Below are 18,746 nucleotides of genomic sequence, written 5' to 3'. Positions count from 1 at the left end.
TTGGGTATGGTTATGGCCAAGATCAGAATAGCTGATGCTTCTCTCTCTCCCTTCACTGTAGCCTAGCTACAACTGCGGCTGCCAGACATGGGAGCAGCTCACTGCTCACAGTACAGAATGTCAGCTTTGAACCATAACTAACGGCAGGCTGCCAATAATCAGCAGGAGATAGCTGAAAGCTAAAATGGAGGTTAACAGGAAAACTGGACTGCGTTTCAGAAATTTGTCTATTTTATTAAGGCTTCTTATGCTTCTATTTCCAAACATATGAAGTTTAAAAACAATTTATTTAATCATCTCTGACAGATCCTTTCCATTCTTCAAATCTATGTTGAAAAACTTAACTTTATTTCCTTAGATTTACAGACAACTATTTAGGCTTAGAAAGTTGACTATGAACTCCTCCAGAGCAGTGGTCAAGTTTCTCATTTCCCTCCCTTCTTCCTTCCCTTCCCCTCCCTCCCTCCCTCCTTCCTCATTTCCCTCCTTCCTCCCTTCCTTCCTTCCTTCCTCTCTCTCTTTCTCTCTCCCTTCCCTCCCTTCCCTCCCTCCCTTCCCTCCCCTCCCCTCCCCTCTCTTCTCCTCTCTTCTCCTCTCCTCTCTTCTCTTTTTTTCCCCAGCACATAAATCTCTTACTAAACTCATACTACCTTTCATTTTTAGAATACACTGAGGTTCAGAAACATTATGTGGCTTACTCAAGGATGTTTATAGTAGAAGTCAATGGCGAAACTAGGACTACCACACACAGCTTACTCCTGACTTTTCTTTTAATGTCTGACCCAATTTAAACAAAGGTGGGAGGGAGAGCAATAACAATTTTCTGAATCATGAATCATGCTGGCTCTTTCATGTGGTTACTAGTCTCTCTACAAGTTAACTAGAAACTTTTATAAATAATGCAATTAGATCTGACCTCTTCAAAGATAACTATTATACACATCTAATAAAAATTCAAAAGGAAAGATCCTAAATTTTACAGCCAAGGATAGTCTAATTTAATCTGTATGCATTCAACATTTGCATGACCCTTCTGAAGTACACACCAATTTAATATCTTTCTATGTTAACATCTACCATCCTCACATATGTGAAGCAAAGTTTGTCTGTAAATCTGCATAGCAGATCATGTTCAGTCAATAAAACCCATACAACATGTGCCTGGGATGTGACTGGAAAGGAAGACAGGGGCAGATCATTATACCAATTCCACACTAACTTTTGATTTTATAATGAGGGCAATGGGAAGACACAGAAATATTTTAAACAGAAAAATGACAAGGATCAGATCTGTATTACAGAAAGATCAATTGATAGTAATACGGAGGATGGATTAAAAGAGGGACAAGTCTGGAGGCAAAAAGGACTTAGGTGTTGAAGTAATTCAAGTGAGAAATGATGGCAATCTGAATTAAAGCAATGATAGAAGATGTTGAAGAAGTGAGGACAGATTTAAGCAATACTGACCTGGGACCCTGGTTAATAATAAGTGGGGGAAAAAAAGAATTAAAACTTAACTTAGGTTCATACTGGCCAAATAAAGTGAGAAAAACCTTCAAAATTTATTTAAACTTGTAATAGAAAACAAACGAACTACTTTCCTAGTACTACCTTCAGGCTGTTAAGATATTAACCAAAGACCACAAAAACTGTCCCTTAGGTTCTCTAAGTAACCAGTGTCCAAAGGCATTTTGACTAAAACAAAGCCCTTTTCAATTACCACAGCTGGCATCCTAGTATGTTACCACTGAAAGGGAAAGACAGGAAATGAATCAATAAACCCCAGGCATATGCTCAGCCTAGAAAGACACAGCATATCAAGGAGCAGAAATCTGCAAACAAAGGCCCTAGGTAATTTAATTACCAGGCCGGAATCTGCTGACTGCCGGTTTAATTGTTTGAACAGTGCCCAAATTGTCTGAGGAGGTGACCACCCTAAGATCTTTGTGCCATTTATTGCACATGACCACATGGATGAATATAAGACATAGTTCTAAAGAATGTAGGAATAGTGAATAACTTTCATTAATCACACCTGTGATTCCAGAGGAAAAATGTAAATTAAAACCTTATTGTATTCATAAATAACCCGAGGACTCTTAAGCAAATTCATTTGCCATTCCATATTCCATGCTGACAGACCAAGAAAATATTATCCTTCAGCGATGAGCACCAACTGCCATATAAGTCCTGGAGAACAAAAGTTACCCAGGTTAAATGCATATGCTCTTATTTACCATTATATTCTGAAAAGGTTATGTGAAGACAGGTATGGGAGTTAGAAGAAAAAGTAATTGTATGGTGGTAACTACTGGTAAGTACTCAAAAACTGCTCAGTATACTAGAGGAAGCCAATTTTCTCCCTTGATTCAGTTAGTATTTCCTCATTCATGTTTATCTCGTGAAGAGTAAACCAACAGAAAACTCCTTTCAAAAACTGAACAAAGAAGTACCTCAGACTACTTAACCTGGCAGTGTTCTCCTGTTGGCTTCACTCGGTAAATAAGGCCTACAAGGCCAAAGCAGACTATTACACCATTCATTCAACAGGTGTTTGTAAAACGCTTTGTATTGTGCTAAAGTCCTCAACAGAAGCTTACAATCTATTAAGAGATAAAAGATACACATGCAGACTTTAAATAACAGTGAAAGGCAGTGTGTAGATAAATTCTAAAATGAGTTGTGCAGGAAAGAGAACTACAGTGTTTTCCTAATAAGAAATCAATGTGGATAGAATTGAGAAAAACTTGGTTGAAGAGCTGGAACTTCAGTTAGAACTTTTAAACAGGCAGTATTTCAATAGGCAGAGAGCAAAGGGCTTTAGGGCTCCAGATCAACATGAGCACAGATTTCGAATCAGAGATTTACATGTTCTATTTTGAGAATATGCAGATTAGCTTAGCTATGGGTTTTGTGGGAGTTAATTAGATTTGGTCATTAGATCTGGTAAGCAGTTCATTGGCCAGTTTCCAAAAGTACAAAGACAGCAGCCCAAATGCTTCCTACTTCCATTATAGATAAGGGGGGAATACAGGACCAAAGCCACATATTAAATCAAGAGGAACACTTACATTCACTGTAGTTGACAAAACCGTTAAATGCTTTCCCTGTTTCTATTCTTTACTGTTAATATATTAAATTAATTATATCCATCAAGATTCAATTCAATTAAATGACATGCTTAAGGAGATGAGGGGCGGGGCAGAAGAAACAGAAATGTGCAAAATCAGCAGACGGAAGCTTGTTAAGTTCAAATAACTCTAAGGCAGCATATAATCAATTAGTACATGAAGTCAGAATATGGCTTCCATTCTTGGTTATGCCACCTACTTGCTTACTTGCTCTGTGACCCTGGGCAAATTGTGTAAGCTCTCTTTCCCTTAGTTTCTTCAACTGTAAAATCCATCTTATAAGGTTTCTGAGAGGATGAAATGACATAGTTTTATGTACAGGACTTAACACAACACCTGATACATGGTAAGAGTTCAAGAAATGATAATCTTTATTGTTATTAATTTTAAGGGTAGGGTGTATAGAGTGCAATGATCCTTGATGACCTTGTTAAGGATCCTGGACTTTACCTCAAAAGCAAGGGAAGTCCCTGAAAATTTTTAACAGGATCAGATTTTTATTTTAACAAGATGACATATTTAGTACCTCTTATTAGAAATGCCAAAGGAAATTTTTATTCTAGAATTTACTATTAAGAAAAGTTTGTTATCTTCAAGGAAGAGGTACCTTTCTTTCTCTTAGATAAAATTCTGTAAACGCCTGCATCTTCTATTCACTTTGACAGCTACAAAGCTTAAAGCCAAATGTGAAGTTCTTAGGCCCTTATGTCCTGCATATTTGTGTTCCTTTTTCCTCCTGACAATTGTTTCTACTTTTATATAGATTTTCTGATTCAACTCTTTCTTCTTATTTATATTCTAGAATTTTGGGGGTATTATTCTCCTTTGAAACTACTTCAACTCTTTGTGGAATGAGGTACAATATAATTAACCAAACAAAAATAAAGCATAACCATCAGAGCCTCATAATGCATGAATCACACACTGTAGATGCATTCCCAGCATGCCACCATAATTGCTCTTTTGGCGTAAGCCTAGTCAGATGGAGCAAGAAAACCAGATGGCACAGGAAACCTCTCTATGCAAGAAGTAGAAGAGGAAAGTGCAAAGACCTAAGGCCTTCCCAGAATTAGCAGGGCACGATTAAGGCAATTTTGCTAAGAGTAGAAGAGAAATTCAAAGTGGTAAGCTGCTGGGAGTTATGCACAGACTCAAGGCTAGAGTTTTTATTTTTTTTTAAATATATAAATGTTGTTCCCTTAAAGTACTTCAACATCTTCAGTCTCTCCACTGTTCTATTATTCCAGCTCATAAGGTCCTTTTGTTGCTTCACTTACCTTTCTCCTAAACTTGGATCTCACAATCAGCCTTTTCAACAATGACCTCTCTGACCACAGCAACTCTTACATGCATTTCATCTTCCCCCATTCTAATCCTCAACCTGGGCCATTCATTCATAATGTCTACCTTTTCTCCTCTTGGATTGAAAAGCACTGCTGACTATGAGTCTACCATAAACTCCCTCACTGCTAATTATTGATCCTTATACTCATCCCTTGACAATCATATGAGCACTGCCAGCTGTTCTAAACCTTTCTCTCACTACAGTGTCTAATGTACTGCTGTTTCTCTGATGTCTCATCAGCTACACTACAGAATGAAATACCTCTATCCTGCATCAACAAACTCATCTTCCTTCTATTCTACCACAAAGAGCCTTCGTAAGCCAAATCCTTGGCACGATCTCTAATTATCATTGTAACTGCACCAATGCACACCTTTTCAGAGAAGGAGGAATTCCTTTCTTCTAAACTAACCATTCCCTCTGTGCCCTTAATCCCATTGTCTCTTGTCTACTCTGGGACCTTATTTTACTCTCTTTTTTTCCTGCTTACATTCTTTTCTAGCTGCTTCAAACACCAAGACCACAACCAAAACCATTACATCATACTGAATCCTATGTAGACCCTATTACCCCTCAATTCTTTCCACCTTGAAAACTTCAAAAGGTAGTTTTATAATATCTTTCTCCCTTTATCACCCATGCATCCTTAACCTCTTGAAATGTGGTTGTAGCTTCCAGTTTACTGAAAAGTACTTTCTTTGAAGTGACTGGTGATCTCTTAATGACCAAATACTCCCACTTCACTCCAAGCTCCTTTGGCTAATCAGGAAAGAAACTGTCCATATTTCCCAAGCCACTCTTCTACTCCATCAATTCCTTTCTTCCACCTGCTTCTAATAAAAGGCATAACCAACTCACTTCTTAGCCTTCTTAATTCTGAAATCTCATTATTACAGCTTCATTCATCACTTCTATTCAGGTAATCCTCAAATCTATACTTCTATTACTAAACTCTCCTTTTTTTTGAGAGAGACAAGGATTTATTGAAGTATGATTTATATACAATAAGATGCAAATTCTTAGATGGTTAACTATATGAGGTAGTTGTATATTCTGTATAACCACCATTCAAAACAAAAACAAAACATTTCCATTTCCATCACCCAAGATAGTTCTCTCTTGTCCCTTTCCAGTCAATTCTCCCCTCTCCCTAGAGGCAACTCTCCAGCTTTTATTACCATCCATTAGTGTTGCCTGTTATAGAACTTCACGTAAATAGAACCATATATAGTCTGTACTCTTTTGTGTCCAGCTTCTTTTACTTAGCACAATGTCTGTAAGATATAGGCATGTTGTTACATGCATAAATAGTTCATTTCCTTTTTGAATCATCTTCCATTGTATTACTATACTATGATTTGTTCTGGATACATTTTCCCATTGATGGACATTTGGGTTGATCCTACTTTGGGTGACTGTGATAAAAGGCTGCTATAAAAATTTGCATTCTTATCAAAATTGTTTCATGGACACTTGTTTTCATTTTTCTTGGGTAAATACCTAGGAATTGAATTGTTGTGTGATGGGTTATATGCATGTTTAACTTCATAAGAAACTGCCAAACAGTTCTCCCAAGTGGTTGTACCATTTTACATTCCTACCAGCAATGTATGAGAGTTCTAGTTGCTTCACAGTCTAACATTTATTATTGTCAGTTTCCTTCTATTTTACTCAGTCTAATTGATGTGAAATGATATCTCCCTGTGGTTTTTAATTTGCATTTCTCTGATGACTAAAAATATTGAGTAATTTTTCATGTGCTTATTGGTCATTTGTATATCTTTTGTCTGGTTCCAGTCTTTTGTCCATTATTATATTGGGTTGTTTTTTTATTGTTGAATTTAAATCTCTGTTGAATTTCATTTGCTTCCATATTTTCAACTGTCAATTGTCTGTAGCAAACTAATTCTCCTGATATTATCTCCAAACCATATTTAAAATCTAATTTGTCATTTTTTACTCCAAAAACAGACTTAGGCATTACTGTTAACCACACCACAATATTCTTCAATCATGTTGGCTTTAAATTCTAACTCTTGGTGTTCGCTTCTTGACACTCAACAGGAATTCTTGACAGGTACTAAAGTATAATTACTAACAGTACAGGCTCTGGGATTGCCTGGTTCAAATCCAGACTCTGTTACTTATTTGCTGTGTGACTTTGGAGAAATTACTGAATCTTTCAGTACCTACCTTATAAGTTTTTTGTAAGGTTTTAAAAAATAAATCAAGTACTTTAGGCAGTACCCAACAAAAAGAGAGTGCTCAATAAATAACAGTAGTTATTTTTAGAATTAGAAATGCCTCTTGTTTAAAACCTTTTCTCATGATTCTGACAACTAACATCTTAACTCAAACATTCGGCCTCTCACATCTAAACAATTGAAGTAGTCTCCTAAATGGCTTCTTTTCTGCTCCTCTAATTCAGCTGACACACCACGGCTGGAATTATCTTCCTAAAAAACTCCCTTATAGACATCATCACTTCCTGGCTCACAGATGTCCATTCTAATAAAGATCCTAACCCTTTCTCCTACTCCTAATACTTAATTAAGGTTTCCCACAATTGGTCCTTACATGACTCTTTGAAAAAAGCCTCTTACATATAGGGATAGGGGAAGAATCCAAAAGAGATTCAAAAGATTGTGTCTAAAATAGAAAAAAAAATTCGGAAACACCAATACAAGCGTATTATTTAGGGAAATGAAGGTAAGTTTAAATTAATCAGCTAAAATAAATTAAAGTAGGTCAGGTGCAGTGGCTCACACCTGTAATCCCAGGCTGAGGCATGAGGATATTGCTTGAGCCCAGAGTTGGAGACCAGCTTGGGCAACATGGCAAGACCCCATCTCTACAAAAAAATTTTAAAATTAGCCTGGCATGGTGGCACACACTTGTAGTCCCAGCTACTTAGGGGGCTGAGGCAGGAGGATTGCTTGAGCCCAGGAGGTCAAGGCTGCAGTGAGCTGTGATTGTGCCACTGCACTCCAGAATGGGTGACAGAGTGAGATCCTGTCTCAAAAAAAGAAAGAAAGAAAGATATGAAAGTGGTTGCCTCTAAAGAGGAGAAAATGGGGGAGGGGGGCAGGAGAATGGGGATTGTATCTTCTGTAACAAACTTTGCACAATTATTTGATTCCTTAAACTAATACTAGTAAATGTTTAACTTTTGCAAAAATAAAAACTTGGAAGATAGGTAAGCCAAAGAGACACAAACAGAAAGAAAGGAAGGTTGGTTTATAATGAAGCAGATACCATACTCTGCAATTTGGTTGTCCATACCTAAGGATAATATTAAATAAATAGACCTACGCAAGGAATAGTTGGGCACATCCATTCACTTAGTGCAGCCACCCTATTTGCAAACTGAGGAGTTTGGATTTTATCCACTGAGCAATAGGAAGGTGAGTGAAGGTTACTGAACACAGTTGTAATATAATAAAAATAATACTTTAGGAAGATTAAACAGGAATTACATAAAATATACTTGACTAGAGAAGAAAGAGGGAATGGTAAAACATGAAGGATTCGCTAATTAAGACATGAAGTGATGAAAGCCTAGAGCAGGGTGATGACTGGGGAAACAGAAGGATTTAATTTCAAGTCATTTTGCAAGAACAGAGTATGATCTGCTGGCCAACTAAATACAAAACTAAGAATGAAAAAAACATTGGGAACATAACACCCTTCCAGCATAGAGTAAGCAATAAAGGAATACTTGTAAAGTTAAATAAAGACTGACTCTGAAGTTACAAACCTGAAAGACAAATCTTAATACATAGTTCAAAGTACAAAGTTAACTACTGTTTATCTATGGTTTTTTTTTTTTTTTTCCATCTGAGTCTCCAACTGGTTTAAAACATTTTGGGCTCAATTCACTTAAAATCTTATGCAGCAGTCCCCCCTTGTCTGCAGGGGCTGTGTTCTAAGACCTCCAGTGGATGCCTGAAACTGCAGATGGAATCAAACCTTATATGTACTATGTTTTCTCCTACATAAACATACCTATGATAAAGTTAATTTATAAATTAGGCACAGTAAGAGGTTGACAACAACAATACTAAAATAGAACAATTATAACAATATACTGTAATAAAATGTATATGAATGTGGTCTCTCACAAAATATCTTAATATTTTCAGGTCACAGCTGACCTCAGGTAAGTGAAACCACTGAAAGTCCGCTCTGATGGGGGGGACTAACGTACATGTTTTTCACTACTTGATTAATGTTATTTGGACTGAATTTTCTCATTTCTATTTTAATATCTTTATGGGCTCCATGTCAGAAACGGGCTGGCTACCACACCGTTCTGTGCTTGTATCTACCTGAATCTACAGTTTACTATGTCTTTTCTTCCCTATATATTCCACATATAGGAAACAATGTTTTGCCCATTTACATCTTAGTTTTCTCCTAGGCTCCCTGTGCCTCCCGCCTTCTTAGCTGGATTCCTTATCCTTACCCTTCTTGGGCACCAATCTCTTTTTCTTCTACCTTCAACTCTTGGCATAATGCCCAACTCTTCCAATTGACCACATGGAAAATTAAAACAGGGTTGTTGCTGTTTAACATTAAAACAGCTCTGAAGCATGGAGCAGTATAAGGAATCTTCCTTACAAAGAGAAATTAAGAGCAAGGGATGTTTAAGGGCCCATGGTAATAAAGTAATAAAGCACAGTACACTGAGCATTAATCCTTCTACTGAAAACTGTTTGCAGGCCATTACCTTGTTTTCAAAATTACTTTTTTTTTTGTAATTAATGGTCATTACTAGAAAACTCAGAAAATAAACATAAGCAACATGATTACGTTTGTGATTTAGAAAGACAATTCTGAAGAAAATGTAGAATAGAACAGTTAGGGATAATGACACAGAGAGAAGGAAGAGTGAGGACCTTAACCTGTGGCATTAACAGTGGTTATAGAGAGATGGGGACTTCTTAGAGAAATATTTAGGAAGTAGAATAGGCAGGATTCAAAACCTCATCCAGGCAGGAAGGAAAAGGAATCAATACTGACATCACGGTTTCCAGTTTAAGCCAAGTAAGGGAAAAGAGAGAAATAGTTTTGTAAAAAAAAAAAAAAAAAAGATCACGAGTTCTGCTGGGCTTCAAGTTGTATGACAAAGTCAAGGCAAATAAAAACAAATTGAACTAAATGATTTCCACATCTTCTTTAAATTCAGATTCTTCCCTTCCAAACTAGTGAAGACTATCCAAAGATTTCATGATCTTTGAAAATTAATTATATTACTCATTATCTTCAATGGTCAAGAAATTAACTGTACCCAAGAGTGGAAAATAAGATAACTAGCATTCACGGTCCAACTTTTCTATTGACATCAGATTCTTCCTTCCAGAACTCAAACTGACCATCTACCCTAGAGGCTTTACTTTAAATATAAACCTTATACATTTAAAAATCCCCAAATTATGTCTCAGTGTATATAAAACAATGGAATCCAAACTTGTTTCAAAGATCTTAGCAAGAAAGAACAATTTAGACTATCCTATTTTCATAGAAACGACGCCTAACATGTAACAGCTATTTCTACTTTACTTGTAAAACTACAGTCCAAAGCTTTAAAAATGTTCCAATGGGCAAAGACTTAAAAATCCTTCTCTCGACTCATTGCCTCTACCTACTACCTCCTCATTTCTTTTTTCCCTTTTTGCAGCAGAACTCCTTGAAAGAGTTGTCTATTTTGCTCTCTCCATTTTTCTTCTCTCACTTGCTCTGTAAGCCCCTTCAATCTATCTTTGGCCTAGTCACTCCACCAAAACTGCTCTTACTAAATTGCAGAATACTATGGTTAACTGTCATTCCTCATCATTCTCGATCTATCGGCATCATTTGTCACAGATATTCACTTGATCCTTCTGAGAATGCTTTGTTCACTTGGTTTCTAGGACATCACATTCTCTTGGTTTTCTTCCTCCTCTGTCTCTTCTCCAATTTCTCCTCTTTTCCAAATCTTTTATTGTTTAAATGCTCAGGGATCAGACCTTGGCCTCTTCCACAATTATACCTACTACTTAGGTAGTCTCCATCTGTTGAGAAGTTCTACTGATTGTACTTCAAAATATATTCTGAGTTTGACCACTTAGGACTACCTGTACTGCTGCTCCCCTGGTCTGGGCTGCCATCATCCCTCACTGGAACTGCTCCAACAGCTTCCTACCTGGTCTCCCTGTCTCCACCTTTTTCCATTCTCAACACAGCAGCCAGAGCGATGCTCTTAAAATGTTACATTAGATGCAGTCACTTCTCTGCTGAAACCTGGCCGAAAATGGTTCCCTAATTTTATTGAAGGTAAGAGCCAAAATCCTTCTAAAGGCCTACACAAAGCCCCAAAATCTGCCCCACTCCTGCCTCCCATTTACCCTTTGACCTCCTCTTTACTGTTCTTCCTCCTTGCTCTTCTCTCTTGCTTGCTCCTCTTGAGTCATACTGGCCTCCCTGTTATCCTTTGGACACACCAAGCACACTGCTGCCTCAGGGATTTGCATTTATTCTTCCCTCTCCCTGGGTAATCCCTGTTCTACCATATTGACAAGACTGTGCTTTCAAGTCTGTGCTCAAATGCCAGTGAGGCCTTCTCTGACTGCTCTATTTAATGTTGCAATCAACTCCCATGCCTCCCAACCCACTAGCCTTGCTTTATTATTTACATAGCACTCATCACTATCTAATCTGCTACATAATTCAGCTATTTTGTTTCTGTCTCCCACACTGGAACGTAAAAGAGTAGAGATTTTTGTCTATTTTCTTCATTGCAGTTTTCTTACCATATTACAGTGTGTGACAAGTAGTTGGTTTTCAATAAAGATTTCTTGAAAGACTGAATAAATGAATGAATAAATGAATGTAAGAAATAGGAAAGAAAGCCAAGAAAAATAAAAAATGAATAAAGGGGAAAAAGGGAAGAAAAGGAAAGAATCCTGCTCAAAGTAATGTTAGCAATTAATATGGTATAGCCGGCATTGTAAATCAGATTTGCTTGACTTCAAAGACTGTAACAGTCCATTATAGCATCAGTCAAGATGCTGCTAGCTGAAACAAATATTTTAAGAATTAAAATAAGCTAATTGAGTAGTAGCATAAAAAAGAAAAAAAAAATAAGCAAAAGAAGGAAGCAGACATCATTTCTGAAATACAACGAGTTTAGTCAGAACTATTTATTTATAATCCAACTGCAAACACTGTATTTTTCAAAACTATAGAAGTGCATATGGTTCTTTCCCTTTAAAATACCTTAGATTAACAACAAATTTGAAAGGACTAAATAATTCTGCTTTTGGCTAAGATGGATTTATCCTCCTGCCTGAAACAACCTTCCCATCCCCAACAACAAAAACACGAAACACATGAGAGAATGGTTTATAAGACACTGGACATCAGGCAAAGGAAAGTGATCCCTGAGCGACAGGTGACAAATGAGGCGAGATCTGTGAATGTTCCAACTAATGCCTTGAGAGAATCTCTATGCCACAGCACAATGAGGGGAAACCCAGGTGTGGTCCAGCAATGTCTTTGAGTTCAGTAGACAATGCCAAGAGTCCCAAAGAAGAGTGAGCTACACACAGAGAGAACTCCAAAGGTCTGCAGAGGGATCTGTCTCTTGAGCACTCAGGAAAGTGCTGATCAGCTCACGTGTGAGGGAAAACCACCAGAGGCCAGAGAAAGAACCACCTGAGAGGCTGAGAGAGAACACTGCCTGGTGCTTACACAAAGCCAGGAATGGTGCCTGTTCCTACTGGTTAGGCCATAAAACCTCAGAATTCATGGGGCATTGAGTAGAATACTCAGAAGTGGGAAGTAACTAGACCCAGACTGAGCACTGTTTCAATCGTGAAGGCAAGATCCAAACGGATCAAACTGTTTCTAAGTAACTTAACTGCATCCTAGAACAAAGTGCAAGAAAACCTAAAGTAACACAAGAATATGTGGTGCTCAAGGTAAAATTGGCAATGTCTAGCATCCAATGAAAGACTATCAGATATGTAATGAAATAGGAAAATGTAACCAAAACTGAGGAGAAACATCAACCAATCAAAACCAACCCAGAACTGACAGAGATGCTGGAAATCAGCATACATGGACATTAAAAATTACCATAACTGGATTTTAGATGTTCAGAAAGCTAAGGAAAGACATGGAAGGGAAAAAAAAAAAGTCCTAGTCAAGTTTATAGAAAAGAATATTACAATGTCTGAGATGACAAATTCACTGGCTGGGATTAATGGCAGAAGAAAAGATTCATGAATTTAAAGACAGAAATAGCAACTACTCAACATGAAATAGAGAAAAATGATTTTTTTAACAATGAAAAAGAACATCAGTGAGCTGTGGGGCAATTTCAAACAGTTTAATATACACTTGACCGGAATATCTGAAGGAGAAGAGAGGGGTGGAAGAGAAAAATTAGTTAGAAAATGATGGCTGAAAAATAGCCAAATTTGATGAAAACAGTATAGTCACAGATCCAAAAAGCTCAATGAAACCAAACATGAGAATCATAAAGAAAACCACACAAAGGCACATCATAATCAAATTGTTGAAACCAGTGATAAACAGAAAGCCTTAAAAGCAGCCAGAGAAAAAAGGCACATTATATACACAGGAATACAGAAAAAGATGACAGTAGCTTTTTGTCAGAAACAGTGCAAATGGGAAGACAGTAAAGCAACATCTTTAAAGTACTGAAAGAAAAAAGTCCGTTTAGAATTCTATACCTAGTATAAATATCTTTCAAAAACAAAGACAAAAATAAAGACTACTTTAGACATATAAAAGCTGAAATATTTCATCCCCAGCAGATCTGTGCTACAAGAAACACTAAAGAAAATCCTTCAGACAAAAGAAAAATGACATTAGATAAAAATATATACATACATAGGAATGCAGAAATGGTAGCTACACTGAAAAATAGATGTGACTTTCAAAAAATATGGAAATCTCTTTAAAAGATAATTGTTTAAAGAAAAAGGTAGCTACACTGATAAAGAGATTATTTTCAAAAAATGAGGAAATCTCTTTAAAAGATAATTGCTTAAAGAAAAATAGCACTGTATTGTGTTTTATAAAATAGGTATTAGTAAAATATGACAACAAGAACATAAACGCCAGGTGGGGCAAAAGATAAGTACACTGATATAAGGTTCTTTTTTTGAGACGGAGTCTCGCTCTGTCCCCGCAGGCTGGAGTACAGTGGCACAATTTCGACTCACTGCAAGTTCCACCTCCCAGGTTAACACCATTCTCCTGCCTCAGCCTCCCGAGTAGCTGGGACTACAGGTGCCCGCTTTTTAATTGAGATGAATTCTCACTCTGTCACCCAGGCTGAAGTGCAGTGGTGTGATCTTGGCTCACTGCAGCCTCCGCCTCCAAGTTCAAGTGATTCTCCTGCCTCAGCCTCCCTAGTAGCTGGGATTACAGGGATGCATCAGCACGCCTGGCTAATTTTTGTATTTTTAGTAGAGATGGGTTCCACCATGTTGGCCAGGCTGGTCTTGAACTCCTGACTTCAGGTGATCCGCCCACCTTGGCCTCCTAAAAGTGCTGGGATTATAGGCGTGAACCACCACACCCAGCCAAGATTCTTATATTATATGTGAAGTGGTAAGTATTATCTGAAGGTAGACTGTGTAGACTTGTATATGAATGTTTATAGTAACTTATGTGTAACAGCCAAAAACTGAAACAAACCCAAATGTCTATCAATAGATAGATGAATGAATAAGCACTGGGGTATATTCATACAATATAATACTACTTGCAATAAAAAGAAATTACATGTTGATAAATGGAATGAATCCCAAAATAATTATACTAAAGGAAAGAAGTTAGACAGAAAAAAGAATATATCCTGTATGGTTACATTTGAGTTTATCCTGTATAATTCCATTTATATAAAACTCCAAAAGATACAAACTGATCCATAATGACAAAAAACATGTCAGTGGTTTTTTGGGTGTCAGATGGGGCAAAAGAGTTACAAAGGGGGCACAAAGAAACTTCTGGAAGTGATGGATATTTTGACTGTGGTGACTGCTTCACAAATGTGTATCAAAACTTACGAAACTGTACGCACTAAATACATGTAATTTATCACATATGAATTATTCTCCAATAAAGTTGTTTAAAAAACAATTATGGACTAAAATTTAAGTTAAGAACAAAAAAAGATTTAGATAGCTACAGTGCTCTGGTTCCACACAGTAAAAATAAATAGATATTTTAGGTGAAAGCTAGAATAGAACATTTAAATTTTTTTAAAGTTAGAATGAATCATAAACACCAATCAAATACTTTCTTATTAGAGATAAAGGAATCAAGTCCCAGAGAGGTTTAGTGACTTGCCTGAGGTCTTAAACCTATAGTGAATACGTCACTAAACTGTAAGATCCACAATAACAGAGATTGTGCTATTTAGGTCACTACAGTATCCCCAAAACCTAGCACAATGCCTGGGACATAGTAGAAGCTTAATAAATATTTGCTGACTAATCTTTCCATACAAAAGAAAGGTAAAAAAGAAGATAAAAAGAAAGAAAATATCCTTTGCAGTATGACTAAAAGTTCCTCCCTATCTCTAACAGAGATGACAGACGTAGTACCTTTAATATAATAAATACAAGGAAATAAGTTATATTTCATATTTTAGGTTACTGAATATTTTCTAACACTTAAATTTTTTTCACTTATATTACCAACACTTAAATAAGCAGAAACTTAATAGAAAATACCCCATTCATGCAGATTAGTGAATTTTTCAAATTAACAGAAAATTTAAAGGAAAAAGCTTACCAAAAATTTCTCCATTTTTGGCATATTCTGTCACAAGGTACAACATACTTTTGGTCTCCATTACCTATTGATAAATAATTCATATTAGTCTGACAGAAATGTACTAGAATTTTCCACAATATTCTATGGAGTTACCTAAACTGAAACTACTAGTAAAAGAATCACAGTTAAGAACAATTCAGAAGATGGCTGAGTTTATAAGCCTGACAATGTCCTTCTGATTAATTTGTTTGTGAAAAATTGAGATTCTTGCTCTTCTAAGTGTGGTCCTTGGACCAGCAGTAGTAGCACTATTCAACCACCTGTAAGAAATGCAGAATTCCAAGCCCCATCCCAGACATACTGAACTGGAATTTACATTTTAACAAAACTGCCAAGTGATTTTTATCCACATTAAAGTTTGAGAAGTACTAATATAGATAATATAAGTTTTGAAGATCAACTTTTCAACATCTCCTCACTGACATTTCTAGTCCTATGTTATCATGGTAGATTCTGATTAAAAGAATAAAAAAATAGAGTAGTTTAATTTACCTGGTCTGTAGCCTACCTAATCTGGTACAATGTGATATTCCTTGTACTATACTTTAATATTGTTACAAAGTACTCTAATTGTTCAAAAGTTTCATATTCATAGCTCTACTGTGAAATACTTTTATTTAAATTCATTTTTCTAGATTCAGAACGAAGTATGTCATCATCATCATAAATCTGATTTTTCAAACTACATTAAGTAGATGTCTATTTAAAAAGAAAATGAGGCTGGGCATGGTGGCTCACGCCTCTAATCCCAGCACTTTAGGAGGTCAAAGTGGGCAGATCACTTGAGGTCAGGAGTTTGACATCAGTCTGGCCAACATGGCAAAACCCCATCTCTACTAAAAAATACAAAAATTAGCCAGATGTGGTGGTGTGCACCTGTGATACCAGCTACTTAGGACGCTGAAGTGGGAGAGCTGCTTGAACCTGGGCGACGGAGGAAAACTATGTCTGAAAAAATATCTGTATAAAAATAAATAAAAATAGAATAAAAAGAAAATGAGTGTTTAGATTCAAGATGAACAATTTTTAGAGTGTTTCTCTGTAATGCTCTAACTGCTATCTACTGAAAGGAAGAAAATTAATTTTGTTTTAAGATGTAGGTTTAAGACTATTCTCCACAAGGCCAGAAAACTAAGAGCTACCTACAATTTGGGCCTAAATAAATCCGTAAATCAACTGTAACCAATTATTCGCCTCAAATACATAGAATCATTATACGAATTATGTTAATTTTATCCTCAGTTTAGTTTATGGTTAATCAGAGACTTTGAAGAATATAATTAGTTTCTTAGAAATATCTTCTTTAGGAATTTAAAAAAAAATGGCTAGGCATGGGTGGCTCATTCTTGTAATCCCAGCACTTTGGGAGGTCAATGTGGGAGGCTCACTTGAGCCCAGGAATTTGAAACAGCCTGGGCAACACAGTGAGATCCTGTCTCTGCAAAAAATATTTAAAAATTAGCCAGGTATAGTGGCATGTGCCTGTAGTCCCAGCTACTTGGGAAGGGGCTGAGGCAGGAAGATCACTTGAGTCCACAAGTTCGAAGCTGCAGTGAGCTATGATTGTGCCATTGCATCTGACGCTGGGTGACAGAGCAAGACGTTTTCTTTTTTTAAAAAAAAATTAATAATTTTTTTAAGTTTAAAGAGAGAAATAATCTGAATTATTTATTTATTTATTTATTTATTTATAGAGATGGGATCTCTGTGTTATCTGGGCTGAAGGACAGTGGCTATTCACAGGTGCAATTGTGGTGTACTCCAGCTTGGAACTCCTCGGCTCAAGAGATTCTCCTGCTTCAGCCTCTCCAGTAGCTGGGGCTACATGTCACTGCACTGGGCTAATCTCATATAAATTTGCCCTAAGAGACCTCTGTAGTTTTAGAATTTTTAGGAAATGCTTTGAGTGGCACATCATAGTCTCTCATTCTCAGGAGGCATATCATAAGCCAATGGTCTTCACATTTTTTAAATTGAAAATCTCTATCAATAAAAGTTGCTTACAGCAGGGGGTTCCTAACCCCCGGGCCACAGACTGGTACAGTCCATGGCCTGTTAGGAAATGGGCCACACAGTGAAGCTTCATCTGTATTTACAGCGGCTCCCCATTGCTAGCATTACCACCTGAGCTCCGCCTCCCGTCAGATCAGCAGTGGCATTAGATTCTCATAGCAGTGGGAACTCTATTGTGAACTGCGCATGTGAGGGATCGAGGATTCACACTCCTTATGAGAATCTAATGCTGAGGTAGAAAAACTGTCTTCCACGAAACTGGTCCCTGGTGCCAAAAAAGTTGGGGACCACTGGTTTAGAGCCAAACACACTGTCATGCACTTGTAGTCCTAGCTGAAGCGAGAGGATCCTTTGAGCCCAGCAGTTCAAGGCCAGTCTGGGCAACAACTGTGAGACCCTCTCTCCAAAAAAAAAATAGAATACAATAAACATGATTCCTATGGGAATCCATTAAAAATAAAGTTGCCAAATATATACGTGTATATATATTATATATATACTCTCACATGACACATATTGTGACATGTATATATACACACACACACACATTACGTACATGTGCCACTGTATAAATATTATGTACATTATAAAATATACACAACAAAACAAATACAAAAAATAAACATAACTAGAGGTTCTGGCATTTTCTTCTTACACTCCCAAGGACATTTGTGCTAATCTACTTGAATGCACATACTGGTGTGCCAGTAAGCCAGCTTTCTGACAAAAAATAAAAAGGCCCTGATTTGTAAGCCAATTTCTGTGATGTAAATCTTCCCACCAATGCAGATTTTGAGCTACTAACATCATGTTAATTGGCTTGCAAAGCTTCTGAAAGTTGAACAATCAGCTCTCAACAAGCCGGTACAGGCTGAGTCCAGCATACCATGGGCATACACATTACACTCTGGAGATCAAAGTAATGGGCCAGGATACTGGAACATTTCAGTTTAAAAAGAGCTTTTCAACAGAAAAATTCTACATGTTAAGAAATAATTTTTTTTCAATATTCTATACTATATTATCCTTCTTAAACATGAATTACTCTTTAAAAATCTGAGAAAAATGCTCCTTTTAAAAACCATGGCTGGTTGGTGGGTGCACTAAAAGCCCAGACTTCACCACTATGCAATACAGCCAGGTAACAAAACTGCACCTGTACCCCCAAAAGCTATAAAAAACAACAACGAGAAATGGTGACAAAACACCCCATGGGTGGGGTTTATTTTACATAAAATGGGTGCAATTTATTTTACAAAAAGTATTATAACAAAGTCGATTCTTTTTTAAAAAAGCAAATTTATTTTATCTACTAAAATAAACCAAATAACTAAATATAGTCCTATGTATTACACAGTATGCCACTGAATAATACACTAATTTAGTGGTTGTATTTTCATAAA

General features: G+C 36.7%; 1 protein-coding gene across 2 annotated transcripts in view; it reads right to left on the bottom strand.

Moving 5' to 3' along the window:
- Window positions 1–18,746, bottom strand: part of SIK2 (salt inducible kinase 2) — a 130,269-nt gene that overhangs the window by 96,772 nt on the left and 14,751 nt on the right. For both annotated transcript variants that reach the window (XM_015435694.4, XM_005579602.5), the window contains one exon: window positions 15,289–15,352. In XM_015435694.4, coding sequence (XP_015291180.3) covers window positions 15,289–15,352 — 64 coding nt within the window. The remainder of the gene's footprint in view (window positions 1–15,288; window positions 15,353–18,746) is intronic.

Source organism: Macaca fascicularis, chromosome 14 (genome assembly GCF_037993035.2).
Source record: "Macaca fascicularis isolate 582-1 chromosome 14, T2T-MFA8v1.1".
In the NCBI taxonomy this organism is placed as follows: domain Eukaryota; kingdom Metazoa; phylum Chordata; class Mammalia; order Primates; family Cercopithecidae; genus Macaca; species Macaca fascicularis.
This window is presented reverse-complemented; position numbering and strand designations above follow the sequence as displayed.